This window comes from Desmodus rotundus, chromosome 9 (genome assembly GCF_022682495.2).
Source record: "Desmodus rotundus isolate HL8 chromosome 9, HLdesRot8A.1, whole genome shotgun sequence".
Taxonomy (NCBI): Eukaryota; Metazoa; Chordata; class Mammalia; order Chiroptera; family Phyllostomidae; genus Desmodus; species Desmodus rotundus.
In genome coordinates this window covers 20,279,222-20,304,864 of record NC_071395.1, presented here as the reverse complement: position 1 = coordinate 20,304,864, position 25,643 = coordinate 20,279,222, and the positions used below count along the sequence as shown (strand labels likewise).

Here is a 25,643-nt window from a genome sequence, read left to right as displayed (position 1 = left end):
GGTTTCTAATTAAGAACCTCATTGCCACCATATTTTATTCAGTTTACTGACTCTCCAAAGTGTGTACGTCCAAATGGAAACCTGCATCTTTAAGGAGAAACAAAATCTGCTCTTTCACGTTAACTCCTTAAGGCCCCCTGTGTATATGGGACCGTTACATTATTTCCTCCCAGACCAATTTCTCAATAAAAGCAGTTAAAAGTTAACGACAATTGATGTGTTCTCAGTACCTTGACAGAATGATTATGGAAATCTGTAACGATAATTTCATTATTGCTATTTACAGCTGCAAAATGGGGACCTGCAATAAAGATGGGAAAAAAATATGAGATGACCATAACAAAAATAATTACAACATAACAGGTATAAAACATAATACAGTACTGAGTTATTTAAGAAAAACCAAATAAGGTGAGCCTCAGAACTTGAGAGACCATTCAGCCAGACCTCTGGCTCCAGATAACACAGAATGTCTGTCACTCTACACTTGTGACTGTCTACTCTGACCTCATCCAGGTCAAGCTAAGAGTCCCAGCAGCCCTAATGAAGAGGGATGAGCCATAAGCATCAGAACTCATTCTCCCAACCAGCATCTGAATGTCACATCTGCCAGCTTGCCTGAGTACGAGTTAGTTATTTTAGGGTCCTTAGGTCCCACTGAGGAAAGACATGGTAACGTTCAGCATTGAGAAAAAAAAAACCCAATATATAAGATATTTTAAAAAGTAGGGCAGGAAACCTAGACTCTATGATTTTGGGTGACATTCAGAATGTGGTAGAACTGGAGACAAAGCACAAAGAAAGATTATGCAAATTAAGGTTAAATGGCAAAAACACCCTTTTAAGAAGGAAATTTAATAAACTGTTTTCAGCTTCTTGCAGATGTGAAAAACTAAGCAAGCTTGTGACTGCAAAGTGGTTCAGCAAAAAGAGAAATGAAAGGTCTGCCCTTCCTCTAGTCGGCACATACTCTGAATGCCTGCTCTCCTACAGTCACCTGGGAAGGTGAAAAATTTCTCATTCAGAGGCTCTTTAAACAAAGCTCCAGCTAGGTGGAAACAGGAGTTACTCCATTGTTTCTCAAACATTCTTCTTTAAAAGTATGTGATCTTAAAATTTATATGTTATTTACTATTACTATTTGAAGATTAGACTTCGAAGTTGTGAAGTGCCACCAATAAAAGCCACACGTGGATGGCAGTTTAACTTACTGCAGGGGGGCGGCGGGGCATCATTGAGATGCACCTAACCACGCTTTTTGCTTAGATTTCATCCCCAGCATCCTTCCCAAAGCCAGCAAACATAATGGGGGGTAGGCGCCTTCAACATGCTCCAACATCATGCAAATGTGAGCAGAAGAGGCATAAAAAGGGGGTTTACGTATTACCATCAAGTGTACCTGCAAACTGCCTGTCCCCGTTTCCTCGGCTACCAAACCTGGTGACGATTTTCCCATTTGGCTGGAAGATAAACACGCAGCACGCCTTGTTATCCACCACAATGATGTGCCCGTTGCGGTCCACGGAAACTCCTTTGGGCCCCATCAGCTTTCCTGACCCGATTTTTGTCTGCGGGAGACAAGTACAGCAGTGAGGCTGAAAACGCAACGCAGAACGTGCAGACAGACATTTTTCTTAGTCACCACCTCCTTCAATGTTCAAACAGGCCTACACAGTAGTCTCTGTCTTGGAAAGCTGTCTCTGTCCCATCTATTATCTGCTATTGATATTTATATGAAATTCTTATTTTTTAAAGGAATCACCACCAAAAATATTCTGGAATCCCCTTAACTGGGGTCAGTCTGGTATATAGCAAAAGACCCCTGGACTAGGAATAGGGAGTCTGACCTCTGTCTTCCACTTGCTTTGGACACAGCTGGTGTAGCACAAATGCATGCAATTTCTTTAGGCTTCAGATTCCACATATATTCAAAAATGCCAAAAAAATAACCTCAATAATTTCCAATGGTATTTTCAGAATATGTATTAAAGTAAGACAGTGTTTAGTATAGAGTATAGCCTATATTTAGCCATCATAAAAGAGAAGCTATCATTGTCATTATTTTATATCATAATTCACATCGAAGTTGCCAGGCATCTGCCACTGAACTTCAGTGGAATCAAGTCCCACACAGGCAGGAGTCATGCCTGTTTTATCCAGCACCACATACTTACTCAGGGCCTCGCGTACTTCTTGGTGTCAGATAGGTACTCAACAAATACCTCCTTGATACATCAATTTAAAACTCTAGCAGTGTTCTAGGGTCAAATGATGACTAAATGGTTCCAGTTTGCACAGGACTTTAAAATGGGAGGAAAGCATTAGGTTTCTATCAAACACACCACACGCATGTTAAATCGTATTCATTTTGCTGAGTCAGCTGCCATGCCTTCCACCTTTACTTTATAGCTCCGTTTTCCAGGGTGCTTCTAAGGTGTTTACTCCTTTCCCTATTTATTTACTAATTCTACAGACGCTGATTGGGCACCCTCTATGTGGCTCTCGAAGCTGTCTTGGTGTCACTGCCCAGACAAACATGTCTGCTGTGCCCGTTTTAAAGTGCCTGGTCGTGAGTGTTCCATGTGGTGGATTTGGGGGCACTCCCATGAGCCATCTCAGATGGCAGGTGGAACAACTCGATGGCACAGGTCACTGTAGACGGGGAAGGAGAAAGAGCCCCCAAGGTGACAGAGCAGCCAGAAGGCACGCCTGGTACATGAGGGGACAGCAAGAAGCACAGTTGTCCTTGGCACCAAGGCTTAAAGTGTCCGAACAAAGTAGATCTCTATGTGATTTTACAAAAGATTTCTCAGATACATTAAAAAGCAACATATAGAACAGTTGGTATAATCTGAGCCCACTTGTGTTAAATGTGTTTATATGTGGAAACATATTCCTGGAGGACAAAGTTAAAAAACCAAATAGAATTTGTATCTTGGAAAGAGATACTAGTAGTGGTAAGAGAAACACCAGCTTTTCATTTTATGCTCTCTACAGGCTTATTTGAAAAATCAATTTGCAAACATTGCTTTATAAATTAAAAATGTTAACTCCAGAAAGAATAACTCCAGAAAAGCTACATTCTCAAAGCTTCTGCTTAGTCCTCTCGGGTTTTCTCTCCACATTAGTGCTGTGTGATGGCAATATAACATGCGCTACACCTGTAACTTAAAGTCTTCTATCAGCCAAATCAAAAAAAGAAAAAGAAAAAGGGAAAATTTATTTAAACTATATATTTCATTTCACCCAATATATCTACAAGTGATCATTTCAACATGAAATCAATATAAAAATTATTAATGAGATATTTTACATTCTTTTTGGGGGACGAAGTCCTCAAAATCCAGAATGTATTTTACACTCACAGCACGTCTCAATTCAGACCAGCCCCATTTCAAGAACTCAGTGGCCACATGTGGCTAGTGATTCCCGCATTGGACAATGCAACTCTACACTTCTTCTGATATCTCATTTACGCTAAAGCATCAACTTTCACCTCTGTGTGGAAGACTCTCAAATCCATATCTTTAGTCATGGCCTACTTTAGAAGTTTCACCTTAAACTCAGCAAATGTCAAACCAAATTTATCTTCTTCATTTCCACCATTAAAAAAACAAAAGGAAAATGCCGGGCCGGTGTGGCTCAGTAGATTGAGTGCTAGCCTGCGAACCAAAAGTTTGCCAGTTCAACTCCCAGTCAGGGCACATGCCTGGGTTGCAGGCCAGATCCCCGGTTAAGGGCATGCGAGAAGCAACCAATTGATGTTTCTCACCCTCTCTGTCTCCCTCCCTTCCCCTCTCTCTAAAAATATATAAATAAAGTCTTTTAAAAAAATGAAAAGAAAAGCCAAACTAGCACCTCCTTATTTCCTAGTTCCTTTTATGATACCACAGTTCACGCAGTGAACCAGGATCAAAATTTCAGAGCAAAACTCATTCATTCTTTCATCAGTCTGAACCTCAGTTTTCTCATCTGTAAAATGGCAACTATGCGATTTACCTCCTGGGTCTCGCAGGTTCCAAAGGATAAAGGAAAATGTCAACCACAACGTATGACACATAGATAATCTCCTCTCTTTCACCCTACTCAGCTGGTATCACACCTGCCCCAGAGGGTTATCTCCTTTCCCAACAGAGACGTGAAGAGATGCACAAAAAGAAAGCATGAAGAGAAGGGTGGGGGCTTTCCTATAGCAGAAGTTCAGACCTTCTACAGTCTTTTATTCTTGGAAGTTTATAAATGACTGAGATTCAGATTCAACCTCTTTAGAACAAAGACACACATTTACTTAGGAAGGAAACAATGGCGTCCTGGCAAGGGAATCTGTTGTATAAACTTGATTCTGATTCTGCAATCTAGCCCCAAGATCAAAGACACTGTAACATAATAACTTACAAAGAAATTGTATACTCTCTTTCATGTCTGAATACAAGATATGTCAGTAGGGATCAAAAGAGAGAAGACTCTGATTATTAAAACAAGAATATTATTAGTATCTAACATTATGAACACTAGTTGTTACTTAGAATGACTCAGCCATATAATAATGCCAAGTGGATGATAATTATGTAGCTTAAAAACAGAAAATAAAGGATTACTCCCATTCTATCAGGTAGTTAAGAACTAGTTTGGGCGGGTCTAAAAGAAAAAACTTAAATGTTGAACCAAAACCTCTTTTCTTTCCACTTCCCTTCAGTCCCAGTTTAGCTGCATTAGATTCTACCACATAAAATGAGAATTAATAACATTTGGCACAATAATATGTCTCCCATCTTAAATAGAATAGTAAGCAAAGATATTTTAGATCCTGGCTCTGGAACTGTTAAATGAAAGTATTTAGCTCAACAAACAGGTCCTTAAGTGGAAAAGGAAAAAGATGAGATATTTTCTAATATAGTGGCCAGGGTCTCTATTTCTACCATTTAAAAAAAAAAGAAAAGAAAAGAAAACCCAAACTGGCACCTCCTGATTTCCTACTTCTTTATGACAGGCACTTCTGTATCTGTTCCGGAGTCACAGAAGGTTCCTAGATGGACCAGAAGATGTAAGTCAGGAGGGAAGATGGAAAGAAACAAAAATAGAGGCAGATAGGAATGAGTATTAGGGCTAAGAAGTTAGGGAGTAAAAGAAAGAAAAGGAGATAAGATGCTATATCCCTAAAACTATTAGGGATAAATACAAAGAATCCACATTTCTGGTAAAGGTTTGTCCTTGTGAGCACCTGTTTTATTTTACTGAATCCCATCAAAGAAAATGAGCATCTCTCAGTATACGGTCATGGAAATCACATTTGGATGAATCCCTTTATAATACTAGAGTGTTTTCATTTGCTATCTTTCAACCGTTAGGGTTTTGATAAACCACTGAATGAAAAAGGCTTAATTCAGGAAACCCTTCTCTCTTCTGTTTCAATGTTTTAATGTACTGGACATACAATATTTCAATATAATATATAGATATAAAACTCCTGTTTCAATACCTGTCTTAATAAGCATTTCTGAATTTTAAAAAAATAGGTTATGATTACGCTAGAGTATGAAATAGGAACAATGGGTGTCTCCTAACTAGATAGATATTTTCAAGAGGTCCTTGTATAGTTTTTACTCTATTGATGGTAAAGTGGCCATATTTGGTTATGGCATATCACGCAAATGATTATGAAAACACAAAAGAAGGGAAGGAAGTTAAAGAAAGGTAAGAGATCTTCCTGTGTGCGTGGCCTTCGTATGAAGGCATCACGTTACGAGTGGGGCGAAAAAAATCCAGGGCAATTGAAGAACTGCGTGCACTATGGCAGAATTAAAGACAGTAGCTTTTCATTTTCCTAGTTTGAAAAGATGCTGCCTCACACAACACAGGGGCTCCAGTCTGAAGATGAACAATTGTGTAGGTAACTATTTTAATAATAAAAATGCTGTGACTGTAGTGATCTCACAACCTGAAAAAGGAAAACATAAGTGCTCCCATGCAGACTAACAGGCGAACTTCACGCAGTCGTCAGGACTCCAGAATGGAGTATGAAGAGCACCATCCATTCTCAGACAGGGAGCAATGAACACTGGCAGCTGGCATTTGAGGTCACAAAGCCCAAAACACAGCTAACCGAACAGACTTCATTTTTTGAACAAACTTACTACCGGCATTGGAAAAGAACATTTTTGATGCCTATTTCATATTGGACACGTACAAAATCCAGAAATAAAACCACATTTAATCCTTACCCAAGTTCCAAATTGAAATATGAGCCTATCAAGGCTTGAGAGAGTTACATAATTCGCCAAACGGATTCTAATGGGTTGATCTGAGTTATAGTCCATGTTGTCAACTGAAAAGAAGCCTCTAGAATGGTGGACGGGGGGACAGAGAAGGCATAGTGCATGTGGCTTTCGAAAACACCTTTGACACAGGGGCTCATAATCTTCCTGTGAACAGTGTTGGAAATGGGCTGGATGATAATGTTCTTTGATGACACCTTAGGAGAGACATTTGTTATCACCAGAGAGCTCTCTACACTTGGGTGACTTGCTGAAGAAACAGAAGATGACACCAGGAGTGACAGCAAATATGTCAAATGATGGGACCCCTCAAAGTGTAGCTCAATTTGCATTTTCTCTGTGAAGCCAGTCCCCATTTTCCTTCCAATTCCTATACTGTATTCTTTAACACTCTGCTTTGAGATTACACCAAACAACGTATGACGGAATAAAGGCTGACATGCATTGTTTTCGGTGTTTTCATCTCTTTTTCTCAAGGGGCTTGTATATTTTTAAAGGGAGGGGACCATGTCTTACAATTTTGTTTCTCCCCATGTACCTGTCATGGGTCTGAGAAAGTAGAAGCCACTTCATAAATGACAACCTTTAGGTTAATGTAGAAAATATAAATTGCCTCTTAATAACCCTTACCTATCATGATGTAAAAAATTGACTAGGGCCCTGGCTGGTGTGGCTCAGTGGATTGAGTGCCAGCCTGCAAGCCAAGGGGTCGCCAGTTCAATTCCCAGTCAGGGCACATGCCTAGGCTGTGGGCCAGGCCACGTCCCCAGTTGGGGGTGCACAAGAAGCAACCACACATTGATGTTTCTCTCCCTTTCTTTCTCCCTCCCTTCCTCTCTCTAAAAATAAAAAAATAAAACCTTTTAAAAAATTGACTGGGTAACTTAATTGCTTTATAGAATGAAGCCATATTTAGGATATATAGGAGTAGATTGATGGAAATATTATTGTTACTCTCACTTCACAAAACTTAGATGTAACACAGTCTAGATGTCTTTGTATATGAAGAATTGTTGAATATTTTATTGGATCTCAAAAAGGAAAAAGACAAGGAAATTCCTTCTCTCTACTGTTTAGTGGTTACTCAGTAGTTAATCTTACCTTAAACTTCCCATCTGAAGAGAAAATGCTAACCCATTTGTTATCGTAATCTGCAATAATTATGTCCCCACTGGGATGCACAGCTACGCCCGTGGGCCGCTGCAGCTGCCCGGGAGAGCGTCCTCGTATGCCAAAACGACTTTTGAACTGGCCGTCGTTGGAAAATATCTGTAAAACAAATTACATTCGTTGGAATGAGAAGTCACACAGAAGAAACAGGCCAGAAACTCCGTCATCTGTACCACAGGACAGAACTTGCCCGTCCTGTTTGAAGAGAGGTCTAGGCACACGTTCTGAGCTTCCCTTGTACCATGCACCTCAAGTCTTAAGTAGGAAAAGAGGCAACTGTACCTATTTTATCACCATTGGTGGTTGGAGGTGTACAGTTAGGGGCCATACCTGCACACACTGGTTGTTACTGTCTGCAATTAGTATCTTCCCACTTGTAGATGCAGCTACCCCTTGAAGATTCGTGAATTCTCCTTTATTTCTTCCTTTGGTACCTAAAAGTAAATTATAAAACCACAGAAATTAAGCAATAGAGTATCAAATTTCTCAGTCTCAGCAAGGGAATTATTCAGGTTTCCAAAGGTAAACTGAGAATGCATTGTTTTAAAATTATACTGTAAAAAAGAGGAACAAAAAGCAAGAGAACCCCCTTCCCATGACCTGACTTATCTGCTACTAAACTTCTCTCTTCCAGAATAATCAAGTCTTCAACAAATCACTCTTTTAGGCAAATGCCAATCTTTTCTCACTAAGTTGTAGCTGCATATTAACATGATTAAAATAGAATTAGATTCCCACAATAATAAAAACTAACTTTATAATTGAGATTTTGCAATAGGAGAGAGCCTTAGAGTTTTGCCAGAATCCCACCCTCTCACCCAGCAGCTCTTAGAGGAAACCCGGCCATTTGACTCCCAGTACACCTAACAACTCTGAAGGCCAAGCTGTTACAAACCAGCCGGCTGAGTTTCACACACTGGGTTTACTTCTGCATTAGTTTCACAGACTCAGTATCTCACAGACTGTGTTCACAGGCTATATGAAAATGTAAAAGATATCCCGACAGAGCACTTTCCGGATTAAATAAAGAAGAAAAGCAAAAGAAAATGAATTTAACCAAGTAACGTTTTCATCTTTACTGACTTTTCCTTTAATGAGATGAGGCAGGAGAAAAAAATAGTAAAGGAATCTATGGGTTAACAGATGCCTGTTTTTGTTTCAAAAGAAGTGTTTACAACTTATTTCAGTAGGATCATGTAAATAATAATGGATGGGAATAGAATAAATTTTGCTCCGAAATGATTGGGGAGGTTAAAGTTTTCCTAGAGAGAGAAGTCTGTGCCTCCGTTTTATCATTTCATTTCTATTCAAAAGAGCAATTTGATATTTAGCCTTAAGGCAGCAGTGCAGGGCCTTAGGAAAGAGTAGGCAAAGGTGCTTAGTTGGACTCCATAGCAGAATCATTCAGAACAAGGGAAAGAAAGATGCTGCCCGAACTTGTGCTGCTCAGTACCTGCCAGTACTGGGTCAGGAGAGCAACGGAACTCTGCTGCAAAAGGCCACACTGCTAGAAGGGGGTCCTCCAACCTCTACCGAGCTCCAGGGCGATATGCTGGTCCAGCTCTTATTCTCGGTCTCAAGTTAACTAGAGCTGGAGTCTGTTGCCCCACATGTAAATGAAATCACAGAGATGGAGGCACATCTGTTAGTCCATGATTGCTTATACGTTTTAAAAAGAGCTAAATGGAACAGGCATTGCCATTTTAATTTTACAATATTTGTTTTTAAAAAATGTTTCCTTAAGCCACATGGCTTGGTTTACAAGTAGCTGGCATAGCATCCCGATTCTAATGAACATCTTTTGTCAGAGTTATTGATCATCTTTTTTTTAAACTCTATGCGTGTTTTTTAAGCACAGCAGGATCTCAGTGTTTCCCCTGAGGATCAAAGGAAACCGCCCACATACTCTAACTAGAGGGACAACGAGTACTAATTTTCACCAGCAGTTAAACTAGGAAAACCTCGATGTTGAGCAGTGACGCAGAACTACAGCACGTTATCGTTATACTGAAACATCCACGGCCTGCATTTGACAGAAGGTCTTGAGACCCAAATAAAATAAACAGAAATTCCAGAAGTTAGAAATAATTTGGGATCATGCTTTACTCTTTCAGATCTTTAGTAAACTTTATTTAGTCTGTAGAAAAGTGCCCCCAAAGTATTCTAAATATATCAAGAAGAGTAGTTCTTTCATAACAAACATACATGTAACACAAAACACAGAGAGTACTTACAAAATCTTTTCCTGCCACTTTGACGGAAAAGATTTCATTTGATGGCTTAACATTGGGCCAGTAAAGCAAGTAACACGAGTTTTAAAAGTAATTATAAACAACTGGGCAACAATTCCAAAAGATAATTAAACTTGTTTTTCCCAGATGTTTAACGAGCTGACGAGGCACAAAATGAATTTTTAAGCCAACAGTTTCTCTCATCTGTGTCCCTCCTGGTCACTTCCACCCACGCCTCCAGGAAAATTACAGAGTAGGGTGGTAGGTAAGAACGCCCTGGGCCAAAATAGGGGATTAATAACTGTAAATTCCACCCCCCCTTCCTGCTCAGTTTAATGAGATTAATGTTAAGGAACTCTAGATACTTAGAATGGGATAATGCAAGAGGACGAAAGTGAGCCAAATGGAAGGTCTAACACACGGTCATCAAGTAGGTGCTAACCACGTTTGCTGAGTGAGTGAGTGAGTGCCGGAACGAATTATTAATGTCTGAGTAAATTATGACCCACATTGCATCATGGGAAAATTAAAGGTTTCTTAGTATCTACAGCACTTTCATTTGTTTTCTCTCATGCACGCCTTACAACTACCCCATGAGTTAACACGATAAATATTACCTATTGGTCCACTTTATGGAGGCAACACGGAAGCTAGACGCATCACAAAGGTCGCAGAGACAGACGGAAGGCTGCAACCCAGGTTCTCCTGACCAGGAGACTAGGAGATTTACATAACCCTTTTTTTCTGATACACACCACGTTCCTTTCTAATTGGACTTGAGGACACCAGGTTTCTGAGATAATTACCCTTGGGGCTCACACGGATCATGCTTTCTCCATAAAGTCCTTTAGAACATTCCATCCCGTATCACACAGTATTTCAACTGTGGAACACTCCTGTCTCCCTCACTGACCTGTGAGCTCCCACAAGGGCGGGGGTACCCTCCGCCCCCTCTCACACAGCACGGTGCCCACCTAGCGCTCAGTAAGTATCGGTGGCATCTTTTTCCACTTGACATGCACGAACAGATCCCAAAGGTGAATGGTCAAGGTGGGTGAGGGCAGGGTGCCTGTAATGACCTCAGATGCCAAATGGGTATGATCTCCTTCCTCTGAGATTCTAGGAAGGGAAGGTGGTGGGTTGCAGAGGTGAGGCAGGGGAGAAGGGCATAAAAGATCCTATCTTCCTGTAAAGCCTCTGAACTCATGCTCAGTGACTTTACACATCCATTTAATATTAAAAGAACACACACTGCTCTACAGTGCAAATGAGTGGTTCTTTCCACACTTCTTATGGCCTCACTAACGTATGGTGTATTAATTACATATTTTGAAACAATTCAACTGTAATTCTTTCACTCCCTCCCACGTCTTCTGGCTTCCCTTTTGCTCAGTGACTCTTTAGCAGCTGACAGAACCAGCTCGGGTAGGGAAAACTAATCCCTGGGTTTCAAGGAATCACTGTCAACAGATGCTCTAAGCTACTTCCCTCAACTCATTCAGGACTGTTTTGCAATACAACATTAGAGAAACACGATGACTCATTCATGGTGGGCACATCATTAAGTTTCCAGAGGCGGGAGGTATCAGATACCTCAGCTTTGGAAAACCACAGTAGTTAAAGGACATTTTCGGTGAAGAGGAATCACGGTGCAATTAAAAAGACGCAGGCGTGAGAGTCCCACATGGCTCCGGCTCCTGCTCCAGCTCTCTGAGCCTTCGTTCCTTCCACAGTAAGAATCAATTATACATTGTCCTGGAAACTTGGTTGTTGAGGGGCAGGGGCTGAGAGAGGAGCTCCGATTTGCAACATTTGCCCGTTTGTAGATGTAAATGCTCCCCTCTTGGCTGATTTCAGGCTTCCAACATGAAGTCACTGAGCAGAGTTGGGAGGTGGTTTGAGAGCCAGTATAAGCTGACTCCAGCACATCACAAATTATGCTATAGTGGGTATATGACACCGGAGGGACATCAGAAACAGAAAGTAGAGTGTACTTGCTAAAGATTTTAAGTAAGAGGACATGTGGAAGTGGACTACACAATGTCTGGCCCAGAGAAGGCCTGTTCCTGCCTCCTGCTTCCAGCCCCCAGCCGCTTTTTCCCAAACAAGGAATCCTATCTTTGACAGCTCACTGAAACTCATGCTTTAAAGTAACTTCTCTGTACGTTTCAATTCCAAATTGATGTCTAGCCCTGACTTCTTCACTGAGCCCCAAACCCATACTCAAACTGCCTGCGGTACACTTCATCATGGACGACGAAAACTGAAACACACCTTTCTTCCTCTTACTTTCCCTGTCTTGGTTGATAATGACAACGACAGTCACATTCTGGAGTCCTTATTATGTGTCCGCACTGCTCTAAGGCTCGACATGTGTTATTTTAATCCCCACCAAGTGACGTGTGTATTAAGATCACCCCCACCTTACAAATGAACACAGAGAGGTTAATTTTTACTATACAGCTAATGATTAGCAGGCTGGGATTCAAATCAGGCAATCAGGATTTTGTGCTCTTTTCTTAGCATGTTCTTAACTACTTAGGTTAACTGTTACTTCTACACTACCACTAGGAATATGTTAACTAGTATTACCTACGTTGCTTCCCTAAAATGTATTGAATATTATTCAAATGCCAGGCACTATTCTAAGCTCCTTTGTGTATTAATTCATATAATCCTCAAACCCCTAAGAGGTAGGCTTTTTTTTTTTAATCCATTTTTTATGGAGGGAACTGAGGCTCTGAGAGGTTAAGTAACTTACCTGAGACTGCACAGGTAAGAAAGTGGCAGCGTTGGGGCTGGGGCTCAGGGAGGTCTAGCTCAGCGTCCTCAGCCATCATTCACTCTACTGCCTCACATCCCTATGGCACTCAAGTCAAACAGCTGGAAGCTGGATTCGGTCACCAAGCCTTGCCCTCTTGCTCCTAAGCATCTTATAAATCTGCTACTTCCTCTCCATGCCATAGCATCACCCTTAATTCTGGCTCATGTGACTGCTGCAGTAGAAAGCAGTTCCCTGCTCCCCAGAGACCTTTCCGACAGACTCTCTATAATGCCCCCAGGCTCTCCAGGGATAAATACTATCCCAGTAAGTCACTACATTACACTGTTCAATGCTTTCCTGTCACCTGCATAGCGATGGTTCTCAAACCTCAGTGTGTACGAGCTTCACTGGAGCTTACAGAATGCAGATTCCCCACCCTTCCGCCAGGGATCTTGATTCTGTAAACACATCATTTTTACCAGGCAGCCCAAGGAATTCAAGTGGCTTATCGACTATGAGAAAGACAGGTATACAGAACACAGTCTCAGCTCCTAACCAAGGACATGCAGCCTCCTCTCTGGTCTCACTTCGTTTGATGCTCCAGGATGGTAGAATCATTTGCAGTTCCTTGAACAGCTCTGTTTCTCACCTTCATGTCTTTGTACCTGCTTACCTTTCATCTAACACCGACTTTTTCTTCCCTACACCAGATGGACTCACTTTCAAAGCCAGCTTAGGTTTAGATGTCGCTGGTCACCAGGAACATTCCTTAACTCCCCACTGCCTGCCTGGCTCCTCCTCCACCTCACCCCAGCTCCTGTGCCTTGATTCATACTGAAGGGACATTTTTCCCCATGTCTGTCTCCTCCTAGACTATGGCCTCCTCTAGGTCAAGTTTAGAATCTCCTTCCTCTCTTTATACCCTAACCCAGCAAAGGGTCTGGCATAGAGTTGGTGCTCAAATTGCAAAGTCACATCTCACCTGGGGGCAGGATAACTGGTGAGGAAGGTGAAAATTTGAGTCCAATTTACCCCTGAGAGTCTTCTATATCACTGAAAAAGTGACGGTTCACTTTCATGAATACACGACATTAACACATGTTATTTATTTAGGGCTGTTGAATGAACTCCTAACCCACATGTTATGAAAACTATGTATCTTTAAGCACAAAATCAGTGTCACACCAGCAGAATCACGGTTGCCACCTCGGGCAGGTAGCTGAGTTTCAGTGAATTGTGGATTACACGTGGCAGGCATTCACTCACGCACAGAGGACTGTTGGAATCATGAATGTTCTATCATCGTGCACCTAATAGCCTGACTGTACAAAGAAACGAAGTTCTAAACCCAAATAACTGACAAAGAAAGCTGAACTCTTCTAATTATTGATATAAACTCTATCCACTTGTCGCCAATGTTATATATGTTGAGAAGACAAATTCTTTTTTTTTTTTTTTTTTTTTTTTTTTTTTTTTAATATATTTATTGATTATGCTATTACAGTTGTCCCATTCCCCCCCCCACTCCACTCCATCCTGCCCACCCCCCTCCCTCCCACGTTCCCCCCCCATAGTTCATGTCCATGGGTCATACTTATAAGTTCTTTGGCTTCTACATTTCCTACACTATTTTTACCCTCCCCCTGTCTATTTTCCACCTATCATCTATGCTACTTATTCTCTGTACCTTTACCCCCCTCTCCCCCTCCCACTCCCTTATTGACAACCCTCATGTTCTAGTTGTTTGCCTAGTTTGCTCTCGTTTTTGTTTTATGTGTGGTCGTTAATAACTGTGAGTTTGCTGTCATTTTTACTGTTCCTATTTTTGATCTTCTTTTTCTTAGGTAACTCCCTTTAACATTTCATATAATAAGGGCTTGGTGATGATGAGCCTCTTCAACTTGACCGTATCTGAGAAGCACTTTATCCTCCCTTCCATTCTAAATGATAGCTTTGCTGGATACAGTAATCTTGGATGTAGGTCCTTGCGTTTAATCTTGGGTAATGTAATTATGATGTGCCTTGTTGTGTTCCTCCTTGGGTCCAGCTTCTTTGGGACTCCCTGAGCTTCCTGGACTTCCCGGAAGTCTATTTCCTTTGCCAGATCGGGGAAGTTCTCCATTATTTGTTCAAATAAGTTTTCAATTTTTTGTTCTTCCTCTTCTCCTTCTGGCACCCCTGTAATTCGGATGTTGGAACGTTTCAAGGTGTCCTGGAGGTTCCTAAGCCTCTCCTCATTTTTCCAAGTTCTTGTTTCTTCATTCTTTTCTCGTTGGATGTTTGTTTCTTCCTTCTGGTCCATACCATTGATTTGAGTCCCAGTTTCCTTCTCATCACTATTGGTTCCCTGTACATTTTCCTTTGTTTCTCTTAGCATAGGCTTCATTTTTTCATCTGTTTTTCGAATAGATTCAACCAAGTCTGTGAGCATATTGATAACCAGTGCTTTGAACTGTGCATCCGATAGGTTGGCTATCTCTTCGTCGCTTAGTTGTATTTTTTCTGGAGCTTTGAAGTGTTCTGTCATTTGGGCCATTTTTTTTTTTTGTTTGTTTGTCTTGGCGCCTCTGTTACTTTAAGGGGCGGAGCCTTAGGTGTTCACCGGGGTGGGGTAATGCTGGTCACAGCGCTGTGACGCTGTACGTGGGGGCGGGGCCGAGAGGGAGCAATGGCACCCGCTTTACTCTCCTCCGGATTTCAGTCTTTCACTCCGCTACCCACAATCAAACTGGGCCCCTCTGGTGCTGGTTCCCGAGTAAGTGGGCCTGTGCACACTCTAGGCCCCTGTGGGTCTCTCCAACAACCTCTCCTGTGAGGCTGGGAGTCTCTCCTGCCGCCCCAACCCCCAGGGGCGCTTTCAATCAGAGGTTTGAGGCTTTATTTCCCCGAGCTGGAGCCCTTGGTTGCGCAGTGGTCTGCTTCTCTGCCCGCCGTTCGTCCGGTTTATCTGTGGGCGAATGTGGTGCCGCAAGGTGCTACCTGCCACTCTGCCTGCCCCACTCTCCGCCACTCTGAGTCCGGCCCTCTGGGTTTATCTGTGCAAATGTGGGACTGCAGGTTCTGCTAGTGCTCGGACTGCCTGCGCCATTTGTCCCACACTCCGCCAGTCTCAGTCCCGCCACAGCCACGCGAGTCCTCTCCACCCCAGTGCCGTCTCCGCCCCTCCTACCAGTCTGGATGAATGATTATTTTCTGTTTCCTTGGTGTTGGTCCCCCTTGCCGTTCGATTCTCTGTCAGTTCTGGTTGTGCGAGGAGGCGCAGTGTGTCTACCTACGCCGCCATTTTGGTTCTCCCCGAGAAGACAAATTCTTAAAAGACCAGCACTGTCTGACGGTGCCTAGCAGAGCTACAGACATGTGAATGGCTGCCCTTGCACTTAGCACATCGTTGCCTGGTCTGGGTGCCCCTGGGCCTCGAAACTGGATGAGCGTGGTGAGCGGGGTGAGCGTGGTGAGCGAGGTAAGCGAGGAGTGAAATCATGCAGTAGGTCATGACTTGGCCCTATTTCAAATGGCCATGTACTTATGCAAAATGGTCTTCTGGGTATTGTTGGAGATTATAAATGATTAAAGACATCATCCCTGCCCTGAAGCAATTTATAATCTTGTTGGGAAATAAGCCCCAGGCATAAATAACAATAATTACAGTGTCTTATACAAGAGGAGTTGGTACTGAGGGGAGAATACAACTGGGAAAGGGCTTCGTGGATGAAGGCATCCCTTGTGAAAGCTCAGAGGCACTCCGGGAGCAGGGGCTCCAGCAATGTCCGGCCTCATGTCCTGCCAGCACCCCCATCACGTTCCACTACTCTGACCTTCGCCCCACCTACATCTTCTCATGGATGTGTTCCCCTAAAACATCAACCATGTTCATGCCTCTTTACCTTGTCTTTGCCCTTCACACTAGTCCCTCTACCTGGGATGCCATTTCCACCTGAAGTCATAGTCATCATTCATGTCCCATTTAAGTTCCTCCTCATTTCTATAGCTTTCCATCACCTAATCCACGATCTTAGAGTTAGTAGGCCATACATATGTCACCCCAAACTGTAAGCTCCTTGAGGAGGAGACCTCATTTCTTTCATCTCTATATTCCCATCACCTAACATAGTACCCAGTAGGCACTAGGGCTCTAGAAATGTTTTCGAGTTATATTATTGCATAGTGATTGGCCTCTTTCAGCTAGACTCTGGATTAGAACATAATGTTAGAGAGGAATAGGTCAGTAGAACCTGCTTTCCTTTCTGCCCCTACATACCTGGGGTGCTTAGCACCTGCTGTGGGCTGAACTGTGTCCTGTGTAAAATTCATATGTTGAAATTCCAGTTACACCTCATAAGATAACTGTACTTGGAGATAAGATCTTTAGAGAATGGATTAACTGAAAATGAGGCCATGAGGGTGAGGCCCTAATCTAATGTGATTGGTGTCCCTATTGTAAGAAGAATAGGAAGCGCCAGGGGTGGCCATCACCATGGCACAGGAGGGCAGCCATGGGAGCGCAAGGCAGCAAGAAGGCTGCCACCTGCAAGCCAGGGAGAGAGGCCTCAGAGGAAACCAACCTTGCCGTCACCTTGATCTTGGGCTTTCATCCTCCAGAAATGTGAGACAATGCATTTTGTTGTTTAAGCTACCTAGTCTGCGGCAGCCTGAACAAACCGAGACAGAACTTTACTTCTCTAATAAATGCAGACATTATGCTGCTTGCCAGGCACTTGTCGAAGAACTTCACAATGTTTGAACATTTAAACGCCTGCCCACCAGAGTCAGCGAGTCACTAATGCTGCATTTCTCACCGGGTAGGAGGGGACAGAGCACATCCCCTGCCTCCCAGGGTGGGAGCTGGGAATCCAAAGTCAATATAGTTGGAGGGAAAATACCCCTAATAGAAATGTCTCTTCACTCAGGTGAGAATCACAGAAGGCGATATGATGATTGACAGTAACAATAGTAAAACAGCAGCTACCAGGAACTGAGCACTGCTATACACAGGCAAGTGCCGGCCACATCACAAAAATTGTCTCTTTCAACCCCACAACAACCTTAGGAGTTGGTAATACTTTGTCCCTTTGCTTTACAGAGGAAGAAACCATGTTAGGAAAGGGTAAGTCAGTTGCCCAGCTGGCAAAGAGAATCAGGGCGACGATGAGACTCAGGTCTGAGCCTTTCTCTACTGTGCACACTGCCTGGGCAAGTAGACCGGGGTGCTTGGCTTGGGGTGGGGGTTTCTGAATTGGAGACTGAGTTTGTTCTTAATGCAGGACATCAGTGGGCAGCAGCGAGTTAAACTGTTTAAGAACATAGTAGGCAAAAATCTAACAATCTTAATTACATGTGCAAAAACAATATTTTTCACTTATTCAGCTCCTCCTACATGCTGGGCATTACTCTTAGAACAGTTCTTAGAAGCAGATTATTTGTCTTTTTATTTGATGGACATGGAAACTGAAGCCCAGGGAAGCTGAGAGACCTGCCTAAGTTTCAAGTAAGTGGCAGAACCGGAGTGGCAGACCTGGGAGACTCCCAATCCTTCGCCCACCCCAGCTGCCCACTCTGCTTTGGTGGATGGCTCAACAATTTCTGCACCCACACTGCACAAATGGCCAGTGACTATACGAGGCCTCCATGCTCTGAGCGGACAACAGACATGTCACATCACGGTCTTTACCAAGATTCAGGCTCACGTTAATACACAGCAGCTTTGCCCAGGAATGTTCCAAGGAGTTATCTCCCCAAGATGTTCCATGGGGGAAGTTCTATGATCAGAAAACTTTGGAAGTGCTGCCTGTTATCCTTCCCCTGCCTTGAAAACTTAAAGTGCCCATCAGCAAATTCTAAAGGTTCTGCAGTTAAAATAAAATCTATTTCCTTCCCTTAAGCCAAGCTTTCCCTGATATACTTGAACCATAGAATTGTTTTCCTGCATGTGTCAGTTAATACACGGGGCAGCGGCCTTTTAGAGGTTCTGCGATAAGGGACTGAAGAGGCAAAAAGAGAAGCAGGCTGCATTTGCTTTTGGAAACAGTAACTAAAGGCTCTTTTTTTCTTAACAATTATCAAATCATTTGTTTACATGTAGCTTGCTTTTTACTGAGAAAATAAACAGCTAAAAATTACATTAGACTCAATAAATTTTTGTTTTGTATTAAAAAAACATTAGTCTCAATAAGTGTTAGTTTTGCTATTCAAACAACAACAACAAAAAAAAACCCCACAGGCACTAAGTCAGAGAAGGGATGGGCTGTTTGCATACCCCAACCTCTTGGCTCACTCAGAGCCTTCTGCCTCCACCCCAACCCTGTTCCATCTCCAGGTTTCCACCCTCCCTCCCATTGGGGGCTGCTCTGCGGCCAACACATTGGAGGTGAGCCCAATTTGCAGTGCACCTGCCCCACCCCCAGCCCTTACGGCAGTGTGGACGGACGCAGTGACAAGGGGGCATCGGACCCTCTGCTCACACCAGGGGGGTAGCTGGCAGACCTCCCAGAAACCGAAGGTTATCTGACAGAATGATCTCTCCGCCTTCGGATTAGTCGGTACTACTCCAAAGGCATTCATTCCCACAGGGAGGCAAAGGGTTGCCAACATTCCTTGAAAATTTCCAGATTATGAGCCCTGTGATAGTTCTAATTCTCTTCCTGCTTATTTTCAGTTGCTAATTTTCTACCGTGAACGTGCAGCCTTGTGTTAAAAAGGAGAAAGAGGTCAGTAAATAAATTTAAAAAAAAAAAGAGAAAGAGGAAGGGAGGGAAGGAGGGGTGACGAGGAGGAAAAAGGAGGGGGGGAATAAATATACCCAGAGAGCAAAACCACCTAAGCTCACCTAATAAAATATACTAGTATCTCCCGACACCATCAGGCAGAAGTTCGGACCCACAATGCTCCTGTTCGCAACAGCTCTCCCGGTTAGCCCTCAACCAAAGCATCCCTCAGCCTGCAGGCACAGCGCCGCCTCCTTACCCACTCGAAAGATCAGATCATCCTCGATGGGATTCTCTTTTCTTTTTCCAGTGCTGTACATGCTGGCGGGTCTTTTCACAGCTTTTTGTTTGACGTGACCGCTCCCCGGGGACTTCACACGCCTCTTCACGCCCTCGGTAGTGGGCGACACGTCAGCCGACCTGATCACTTTCAGCTTAAACGGGCTGCCTCGGATGTGCTGGTCGTAGAGTCTCAGAGAGAGTGTGAAGTCCCCTTCCTTCTGCACCGTGTACAAAAACTCGTACGTGCCGTTTTTGTTGTCGAGGATTTCTCCGTCTGCCACGCTGCCGTCGGGCGTGCTCAGCTCCGCAGTGATGTAGGCATTGCCAGTTTTGCAGAGCTCCCCGTCTTTGTCCTTGGTTGTTATGGTAACGGACATGGGCTGCCCAATTATGGTCTGCCGCAACCCCTCGCCCGTGGCCACCGTCTCAGAGGCGACAGCGTTGGTGGTTAAGATCGTCCCGAGGTTGTGGATGGACTTCTTGAGCCCTTCAGTCTCTACGATGAAATCCAGCTGGTCATTCTCCCGCGGGTGCAGAGGGAAGTCCTGGTCCGCCAGTTCGTTCAGCTTCTCGCTCATCTGCTTCTTCACCAGCAGCACCTCCGTTTCCGTGCCATGGTTAAGGGCTTGCGCGGTGAAGTTGCTGCAGCTCTTAATATTCTCCTGCCCCTCGAGCAAAGTATCCAGCTGCGACTGGAGGACCTGCAGGAAAAAAAGCACCCGGGTGAGTGCCTCCTGCAGCACTGGAACCGAGAGCCGCACAGAGGCGGTGCCCTCCGTGGGTGGGCCGGAACCGGTTCTGCACCTGCCCACGCCAGTGGCTCTCAGCAAAGGATGTTTAATTTCACTAGTGAACCCAGTTCTAATGCATCATCCCACACTGCATTCTCACTACCTTCCTTCCCTTCCGCCTCGCCCTGTTTCTCCCACACACATACTTCTTGGGTCATGTGTTTTTGATAGAATGGAACAGAAACGTCCCCACCGAGAACTTGGCAACCAGTTTGCATGCTTGACATCTGAAATATTCATTGTTCAGTATCTTTCCTTAATGTCCAAAGCTCCCCTGTCACCTCTTAAAGGAACAGAAACCAGAGGAATGAAAACTCTTCCATACTTGAATCTCAGAAGCTTTTCATCCCTGGTTCTGAGACCAGACATGCAAAGCCAAACAAAGGCTTCGGTCATGGCTCACTTAGAAGCTGACTAACAGGTTGGTGTGGGTGAGAGAGCAATTAACAAACTATTAGACATTATAATTAAGGAAGGAAAACAATCAGGTTTAACCCCAAATCCTGAAAGCATTCCTTTATATTCACCCTTGCCTTGTGTTAGAGTATAAATGGGGACTTACGGTCACAGAATGAGCGTTTTGCTGAAAACAGGAAGGGAAAAAATAGCTGGATATGCCACTAAATGAAAACTACCGTTTACTGTGCAACGGTGACACTTAGGACCCCTTTGAGTCCCCTTTGCTGCTATTGGAACACAGTAAGCAAGGACCATGATGTGCCCCAGACATCGAGTCTCTTCCAGGATATCTGTAAGAACAGCTGGAGACTCACTTTGTGTTTGAGGCCATAGTTGACCTCCAGTTCCATGAGCAACACGCTCTTGCGCACGTTTAAAGTCTTCTGGAGCTCGTCAAAGGTAGAATGGATGTCGTCCACGATGCTGGCCTTCTGGTTGGTTAACTGATGAATGATTTCTGAGATGAACTGAAGAGCAGAATCTATTTCTGGGAGCCTGAGGACAGTTGTTAAAGATCATTATTATTTAACATCAACCTAGAAATAGTAAAAAAAAAAAAAAAAAAGAAAGAAAGAAAGAAAAAGAAAAATCTATCTAAACACCGTATTCTCTGAAAAAAACATTGTATGTGCCTCTCATCATCTTTAAGAAGTAATAACTGGAGAACAAAAGGCATAAGGCATAATTTCAGCCTTTGAGAGAAGAGGCTGTGAGGGTCCTTGTCTATTTCAATCTACCTCAGGCATCTACTTTGAATAACAGGACAAAGCCTTGAAGCTCTCCGAACCCCCGTCTTTCCCTCATTCTCTAAACCAGGCTTGCTTTCTCAGTCTTGATACTGTTGATGTTTTGGGCTGGAGAATTCTGTGTTGCAGGGGACTCTGCTGTGCCTTACGGATGTTCAACAGCATCCTATCCTCCACCAGATGCCATTAGTGCCCCTACACACACACACACACACACACACACACACACACACACACACACACGAGACACTGAATTGTCTCCAGGCATTGATAAATGTCCCTGGGGTGGGGAGGGGGGAGGGGTGTATAATTACCCGTGGCTGAGAACCACTATTCTAAACATACAGATGCATACATACATCTTTTTTCTCAATCACATGAAAAACTTATCCAAACTCAGAGTTCCCTGGGAAGTTCTTGCAAGTTTCCACGTTCTCTTCATTCATACAGAATAACCACACTTTTCTCATTACAACTGTTGAAGAGACTGATTTTCAGCTGCCTACTTATTTCCTCTCTTTGGCCTTTCTCATGCACCACACAGCTACTCTGTTCCTTCAATGCCATGCCAGAAAAAGAGCCCAGCCATAGTGAGACCTAAGGAAAACAGAGCAATCACTGCCCGGTATCATTTTGCTGCCCTGAAGCAGAGAGGAACCCCAATGGGCCTCTAGGGATGTCAAGAATAGCAAGAAAGGCTCCTCAGAAAGCCTGGTTTCATGCACACATTTCAGAGGTCACCTGAGAGCATTTTCCTCAAGGATATTTTATTCATAATCATACTAAGGTAGTAAAACAAAAATGCCACCACTCCTAACATAAGGGAGAATTTTACCAAGGGGCAGGGGACGACCCTCCACTCACTAGTTTGTGATTACAGACCCACAATCAAAGAGTTTATTTAGGTGACATGAACCTACCATCCCACTGAGACAAGAGCCCCTGAGGCCACGCCTGACACGCAGGCGACCAGTTGGGAGCCAGGGGGAGATGTGCGCACCTTTTGTTGACGGCGTCCAGCTGGACCTGGAGCGAGGCTTTGTGCTGCTCGACCACGTCCTTGAGCGGCACTGTGGGGTGCTCCGCATGCTCCCCCTCGGTGCACTCCCGACACATGGCGGTCTCACAAGACTGGCAGTAAAAGTCCATCACCTGTGGGAGACACAAGAACCATGCCAGGGCCGCGCCACTGAGTGAGGGCTTACGCACATCTGCCATCTACTCCTCACAGCCTCCCCAGGATGTCGGCAGTAGTGTGTCCAAACGCTTATCCTTCCTTTTCACGGGAGAAAAGGAAGGATAAACGTTTCTGTGCCAGGTCTCAATCAGGGCCGGATCGGACTCCAAAATATAAAAATAACTATTCTGCCAAACAAAAAGTTATGAGAAGAATGGCATTCACCTGAAACCTATATAAGTTTATTGGCCAATGTCATCCCAATAAGTTCAATTAAACATAATTAAATAAGTATATATAAAGCCTGTCCCTATATATAAAGGGAAAAAATAAAATAAAGAAACTTTCATCAGCTGGCTATAGTGCCTGTGCTATTTCATCCAAATTCGTTAGAACTGAATCACTGGCTAGTAAAAGGCAAATCAATGGGACAATAGGTCATTCACCACAAAATAGATCAGCAATTCATCAACTATTGCCATGCCAAGGACAGTGGAGTCATGTGCTACTCACACTGTCTCTTCAGGGCATGTGAGCAGGGCAGATATTGAAGCCCAAATAGTACAGAATTGTATAAATGATTACCATCAGGGATGCAGACTTGTTGAAAGAATACATAGCAAAGCAGGTATGGTGGCCGGAATAATGGTGCCACAGAGATGTCCACATCCTAATCCCAGAAACCTGTTAATGTGTTTACCTTATATGGCAAAATGGACTTGCAAGTGTCTGAGTAAGTTAAGGATCTTGAGATGGGACGGTAATGCTGGGTTATCCAGCTGGGCCCCATGTAATCACAGGAGCCCTTGTAGGAAGCAGGCGGGAGGGTCAAAGACAGTGTAGGAAGTGAGACAACAGAAACAAGAGACTGGAGTGCTCGGAGGGACAGGTCACAAGCTGAGGGGATGCGGCAGCCTCTAGAAGCTAAACCACGCAGAGAAATGGGTTCTCTACTGTAGCCTCCAGGAGGACGCAGCCCCTCCTACATTTTGCTCTTAGACTTCTGAACTCCTGAACTGTACAAGAATGCACTTGTGTTGTGTTAAGCCCCCCACCCAGACAAATAATGAATCAAAGAAGATATCACAAGGGAAATATAAAAATATATGATATAAACAAAAATGAAAACACAACACACCAAAGCTTATGAGAGACAGCACTCAGACCAACATTTGTAACTGTAAATGCCTACATTAAAAAGAAGAAAGATCTCAAAGCCATAACCTCAGCTTCTACCTTAGGGAACTAGAAAAAAGAACAAACTAAATTTAAAGAAACCAGAGGAAAGGAAATAAAGATTAGAGTGGAGATAAATAAAATTGACACTAGGAAAACAATAGAATAAACAATGAAGCCAAAAGTTGGTTCTTTGTAAAGATCAACAAAACTGAGCACAGAGTAATACGGACAGCTGTATACCAAGGAACTGACCTAGATACAGTGGACAAATTGTTAGAAACACAAAACTACCAAAAGTGACTAAAGAAGGATAAAAAATGTGAATAGACCTATCATAAGTAAAGAGATGAATCAATCTTCAAAAAACTTTCAACAAAGAAAAACCCAGGACCAGATGGCTTCACTGGTGATTTCTACCAAAGAATTAACACCAGTCCTTCCAAATTCTTCACAAAAGTGTGATGAGGAGGTAACATTTCCTAACTCATTCTATTAGGCCAGTAATACCCTGACACCAAAGCCAAATACATCACAAGAAAAGAAAATTATAGACTAGCATCCCTCATGTATATAGATGCAAAAACTAATAAAATACTAGTAAACTGAATCCAGCAGTATATTAAAGGAATTATACCATGACCAAATGAGATTTATCCCAGGAATGCAAGGGTGGTTCACATATAAAAATCAATATATGTAATATATCACACTAATATAATGAAGGGGAAAAAATCCACAGGATCCGCTCAATTGATGCAGAAGAAGCATCTGACAATATCCAACACCCTTTCATGATTAAAAAAAAATCAAACTAGAAATGTAAGGAAACTGCCTCAATTTAATAAAGAGCATGTACAAATATCCACTAACAAATATCCATTAACAAATATGTTAATGCCATACATACTTAAGATCAGGAACAAGACAAGGGTGTCTCTTGCCACTTCTACCCAACAATGTAATGGAAGTTCTAGCCAGGGCATTTAAGCAAGAAAAATAAATAAAATGCATGCAAATTGGAACAGAAGAAGTAAAAAATTCTCTGTTCATGGATGAGATGATTTTATATATAGAAAATTCTAAACACGTACCCACAATTAGAACAAACAAACGAATTCAGCAAACCTGTAGGAAACAAGGTTGGCTTCACAGCAACTAGGACGGCTGCACTTAGAAAGTCGGATAATAACAAGTGTGGGTAAGAATGTGGAAAAATTTGAACTCTCTTATTTTGTTGGTGAGAATGTAAAATGGTGCAGCTGCTGTAAAAACAGCTGGTGGTTCCTCAAAAGTTAAACGTGATTACCATAGGACCCAGCAATTCCACTCCTAGGTATACGCCAAAGAGAACCGAAAGCACGTCCACACACAAACTTCTTCACCAGTGTTCTTAGCAGCATTATTCACAGTAGCCAAAAAGTGACACCGCCACAAATGTCCATCAACTGATGAAGGGACAAACAAGTTTTACTATATCCAGACAGTGGAATATTACCTAGCCATAAAAACAGATGGAGTTCTGCCCTGACTGGTATGGCTCAGTTGGCTGGATGTCATCCTGCAAAGCAAAAGTTTGCCGGTTTGATTCCCAGTCAGAGCGCAAGCCTGGGTTGCAGGTTCAGTACCTGGACGGGGCACAACCCACTGATGTCTCTCTCTCACACTGATGTTTCTCTCCTTCTTGCTCTCCCTCCCTTTCCCTCTCTCTAAAAATAAGTAAATTTTTTAAATAAAAAGAATGAAGTTCTAATACATGCTACAATATAGATGAAACTTGAAACATTATTACAAGTGCCAGAAGCCAGACACAAAAAGCTATACATTGTATGTAAGATTCCACTTATTTCAAGTGTCCATATGGACAAATC

At 43.1% G+C, this 25,643-nt stretch overlaps 1 protein-coding gene across 10 annotated transcripts in view; it reads right to left on the bottom strand.

Moving 5' to 3' along the window:
* TRIM2 (tripartite motif containing 2) overlaps positions 1-25,643 on the bottom strand; it is a 122,284-nt gene that overhangs the window by 11,095 nt on the left and 85,546 nt on the right. For all 10 annotated transcript variants that reach the window (XM_053912036.2, XM_045202664.3, XM_045202663.2 and 7 more), the window contains exons 4-10: positions 22,420-22,571; positions 20,988-21,168; positions 19,401-20,124; positions 7,776-7,879; positions 7,377-7,544; positions 1,400-1,568; positions 231-301 (exon numbers count right to left, since the gene is read on the bottom strand). In XM_053912036.2, coding sequence (XP_053768011.1) covers positions 231-301; positions 1,400-1,568; positions 7,377-7,544; positions 7,776-7,879; positions 19,401-20,124; positions 20,988-21,168; positions 22,420-22,571 — 1,569 coding nt within the window. The remainder of the gene's footprint in view (positions 1-230; positions 302-1,399; positions 1,569-7,376; positions 7,545-7,775; positions 7,880-19,400; positions 20,125-20,987; positions 21,169-22,419; positions 22,572-25,643) is intronic.